The sequence below is a fragment of the Limulus polyphemus genome, unplaced genomic scaffold (genome assembly GCF_000517525.1).
Source record: "Limulus polyphemus unplaced genomic scaffold, Limulus_polyphemus-2.1.2 Scaffold7231, whole genome shotgun sequence".
NCBI classification, from domain to species: domain Eukaryota; kingdom Metazoa; phylum Arthropoda; class Merostomata; order Xiphosura; family Limulidae; genus Limulus; species Limulus polyphemus.
This window is the reverse complement of record NW_013672841.1, coordinates 32413-36927: the sequence shown is the minus strand read 5'-3', so window position 1 is coordinate 36927 and position 4515 is coordinate 32413. Positions and strand designations below refer to the sequence as shown.

At 32.5% G+C, this 4515-nt stretch overlaps 1 protein-coding gene across 3 annotated transcripts in view; it reads right to left on the bottom strand.

The window, feature by feature from the left end:
• Nucleotides 1-3200: 3200 nt before the first annotated feature.
• LOC106474444 (tRNA-splicing ligase RtcB homolog) overlaps nt 3201-4515 on the bottom strand; it is a 32032-nt gene continuing 30717 nt past the window's right edge. For all 3 annotated transcript variants that reach the window (XM_013935135.2, XM_013935136.2, XM_022402746.1), the window contains exon 11: nt 3201-3945. In XM_013935135.2, coding sequence (XP_013790589.1) covers nt 3607-3945 — 339 coding nt within the window. In that variant the 3' untranslated portion in view covers nt 3201-3606. The remainder of the gene's footprint in view (nt 3946-4515) is intronic.

Genomic DNA, 4515 nt, shown 5'->3' with positions numbered 1-4515 from the left:
ACATTATTCAACAGAAGAGAATGGGTGTGACTCATGCATCCACCATCCAATTAATTGGACAGAAGAGACTTAGCCAGATTTTTTATCTATGTGAAGACAGACTTGTATTTGGTATATGAATAAACTGAAACTTTAGATCAGCAAGAACATATTAAAATACTGACTGTATGGAAGTCTGTCTGATAACGGAGATGAGTTGGAGGAAGGAAGTATATGATAAACTAGATAATAAGGAAAAGAACGTGGAGCTCCAGTACACCAGAAAGTAATATATACAACTGGAGATTTCCTTCAGTCATATCTGATCTCTGGCAATCATCCGTCATGTATGGATACAAAAAGCTAAGCAACTAAAAAATCTGGTACAATAACAAGCTGTGAAATTCACTTTGGAAATCGTCTATTAGGGCTAAACTCGCACGCAGTCTAACTTCCTCTCTGTATCTTCACGTATTTGTAACACATGATAGAAATATCTAGCCTTCTAGTAACAACAATACTACACACGACAAAAAAAGCTTCGAGTAAGATGATCTCAACAATATTACAGAAGCCTAGTACAACAATTAAAGTACATATACAATGTGCGACACGAAGAGAGTTATGTAATGAAACTTGTCATAGCTATCGCTTTTAAAGTATTCAACTTTTAACACTTGTTATGAAAACTAAATAATAATTAAATACTGAATCTCTAAATAATAACTCTTAACTTGAACATATTGTTAACAACAGGGATAGAAACGAATATTTGTCTTGTCAAAGGGTGTTCTAAAGTAATTGAACCCGCCTGTGTGGACTTTGACGAGAAAAAAAAAGGCAATTATTTCAAGCTATGGATACAATTGTAATAACCAATAATGTAACAAAGTTTTGTTCATACGTTTGGCTTGTTTTGAATATATTATTTTAAAACAAGTGGATTGTGTGCTGTCTGTTTATTGTTGAAATATATCGCCAATAAGTTCCAGACACCTAATGTAAAGAATTCGAGCCTTATATATAAAGCTAACACATACATGGTGTTCCCCAATGATGTGCGAGTCACTTCAAGTGTTAGATGTATTCTGCTTCAAGTGTCAGGTATACCTGGTTGACCATTGTCCACCAGCACTATAGGATATTCTCAGATAAAATTTTCACCATAGCTATTCTCTTTTGTGAGTTTATCATTATTTTACGTCTTCTAACATCTCCTGGAAATCGAATCTTTCATCTCTACCAGTATCTCAAATCAGGTAACTAAACATTTGGTGGGTGCTTTGGCAACAATTACAGTAATTCTGAAAAATGAACTGTCACACATCTACTAAAGTATTGGTATTGCAAAATACAAAACATAATTAGAATATTTTATTTCCCATGGAGACCTTAATGTCAGAAAATGTAAGTTTGATTTCCCATTTTTATTCTAATATATATTAGTAAATATTATAAAGTTTTATGAAAAGATTAAGAACATTAGTTACTTTCTTGTTACAGTAAGTAAAATTTCACACAAGTTAATTGAAACGTACTAGGGTGACTAGTACGTATATGTTGGCAACACTGGATAGCTAGCATGTGCACGGATGTAACATTTTAGTCTGTACCAAGGTGTTAGGTGCGACTTATAATGATCCATACCAAGTTGTTGCCTGCCACTTATGATGCGTATATGTAACTACACTTATCGATGTAACGTCTCCTGTACAGAACGGAAGCACTAATATTATTTGCACGTGACTATGTATCCCAAGTTTATAGAACGTGCACACTAGATATTTGAACCAATATAACAAATCAAGTTACTTTACATAAATCAACAGATTATTAAAGTAGGTTATAATATAAAGTACATTTTCATTACTTCTCGTGAAACTAATGTGTAACGTAATTAAACATGCATTTGATATGTACTTGTGTTGCTGACGAAGTGCGCTAGCTCTAAACGTCACCCATCTTTAAATAAAATTATTACAAAAAACGTGGAGATTGTTCAACCTATTCTTTAATTTCGATATCTTTGTCGCCTATGCGGTTTTAACTCTATACTTCCCTTCAAAACAATTAAACTGTTTTAATACAGTATATGAAAAATAAGAAGCATTAATGGTGTTTTGCTGTTAAGTCACATGAGCTAACTTGAAAATTCCTCTAACCTTTTAAAACATCTGTGCTGCCAAATCAGCTAACTTTAAAACTGCTGTTATTATAGCCATAAGCTAAATTGAAAGCATCTATGCTGACATGTTAACATGAAAATTCATCCATTATTTACAGTAGTCACACAAACTAACTTGAAAATCATTCATTATTTACAGTAGTCACACAAGCTAACTTGAAAACTCATCCATTATTTAGAGTTTTCAAGTTAGCTTGTGTGACTACTGGTAAATAATGAACGAGTTTTCAAGTTAGCTTGTGTGACTACTGTAAATAATGAACGAGTTTTCAAGTTAGCTTGTGTGACTACTGTAAATAATGAACAGTAGTCACACAAGCTAACTTGAAAACTCGTTCATTATTTACAGTAGTCACACAAGCTAACTTGAAAACTCGTTCATTATTTACAGTAGTCACACAAGTTAACTTGAAAACTCGTTCATTATTTACAGTAGTCACACAAGTTAACTTGAAAACTCGTTCATTATTTACAGTAGTCACACAAGTTAACTTGAAAACTCGTTCATTATTTATAGTAGTCACACAAGTTAACTTGAAAAACTTGCTGCTGTTTATAATAACTTGTTCTCTTTTGAGATATGATAGATCTGCAAGACAATCTAAAAAATAATGAACTTCACTCTTAGACCAAAACGTATAACCTAGCGCTGAAGTAGCACCACCACATCCTATGGTTCTATATCTCTGTTTTTAATATGCAACAAACCCATGCTGACTAGCTAACAAGGAAATTATAGACAAAACATGCACGTGATACATTTACATAAGGGAAGATAAAATATGGATGGCACGATCAAGAATTGGAATACATTCGCTATGAACATTAAATTAAAAAGATTATATAAAGTGCTACTGCAATTGGTTTGTTTGAACAGTAAGAGTCTATAGATACTTCCACAATTGGTTTGATTGAACAGTACAAGTCTACAGATACTACCACAATTGGTTTGTTTGAACAGTAAGAGTCTATAGATACTTCCACAATTGGTTTGTTTGAACAGTACAAGTCTATAGATACTAACACAATTGGTTTGTTTGAATAGTACAAGTCTGTATGGATATTCTGATTTATTTTTTCAGGTTCAGAGCTGTTTATAAAATACGTACACAAACCTTTGGGCAGAAATCTTACTTTATATTAATTTATTTTATTATATTTCTCAATACTTTGAGTTTGGAAAAGTGTGAAAGTAAATAAAATTTATTTTTTTCTCAAAGAAGTGTTAGAGTTAACTTGTAGGTTCTATTGCTATATAAAATAAACATTACTTTCTTTAGTTGACAACTGAAAATTAGCATTTTAATATAAAGAACAGCCTCAGTCTTAATTCCTCTTGAGACATGAAAATAAAAGATACAGTTGTAGATCTTTAAGAGGTACTTCGTGATCCATTCTTACAAGTATTTGTAACTATTTCCTTGATAAGATCATTTTTACAATTATCCTTTAATCACAGCAATAGGTCTTAGTTTTATACACTTCTTGCTGATTCCAGCTGCATGACAAGTATTCACAACATCAGTCACATTCTTGTATGATTCCGGGGCTTCTTCCATCACAAGTTTTGGTGATGCTACCCTGATAGAAATTCCCATCTCGGCAAGCTTGTCAAGAACATCTTGGTAGTCCAGGTTTCTCCGCGACTTGGCTCGAGACAGAGCTCTTCCTGCTCCATGGCATGTGGTACCAAAAGTCTCTTGCATTCCCTGCTCTGTTCCAGTAAGCACATAACTACAGGTGCCCATAGTCCCACCAATCAATACCGGTTGTCCAGTTAACTGCAATTAAAGGACAAATTAACCAAATGATATAATCAATAACTACATAAACTTTCAGCTTCTGTGATTTTAAAGAAGTGCTTCTCATATCACACAGTAATATGAAACTTAGTTTAATCTTTACATAATATACAGCTTGGTTTAATCTTTACATAATATTGATCGTTACTAAGATAATACACAGCTTGGTTTAATCTTTACTTAATATTGATCGTTACTAAGATAATACACAGCTTGGTTTAATCTTTACTTAAAAGTAAAGATTAAACCAAGCTGTGTATTATCTTAGTAACGATCAATATTAAGTAAAGATTAAACCAAGCTGTGTATTATCTTAGTAACGATCAATAGATATTGATCGTTACTAAGATAATATACAACTTGGTTTAATCTTTACTTTATATTGATCGTTACTAGGATACTATACAACTTGGTTTAATCTTTACTTGACATTGATCGTTACTAGGATACTATACAGCTTGGTTTAATCTTTACTTGACATTGATCGTTACTAGGATACTATACAGCTTGGTTTAATCTTTACTTGACATTGATCGTTACTAGGATAAT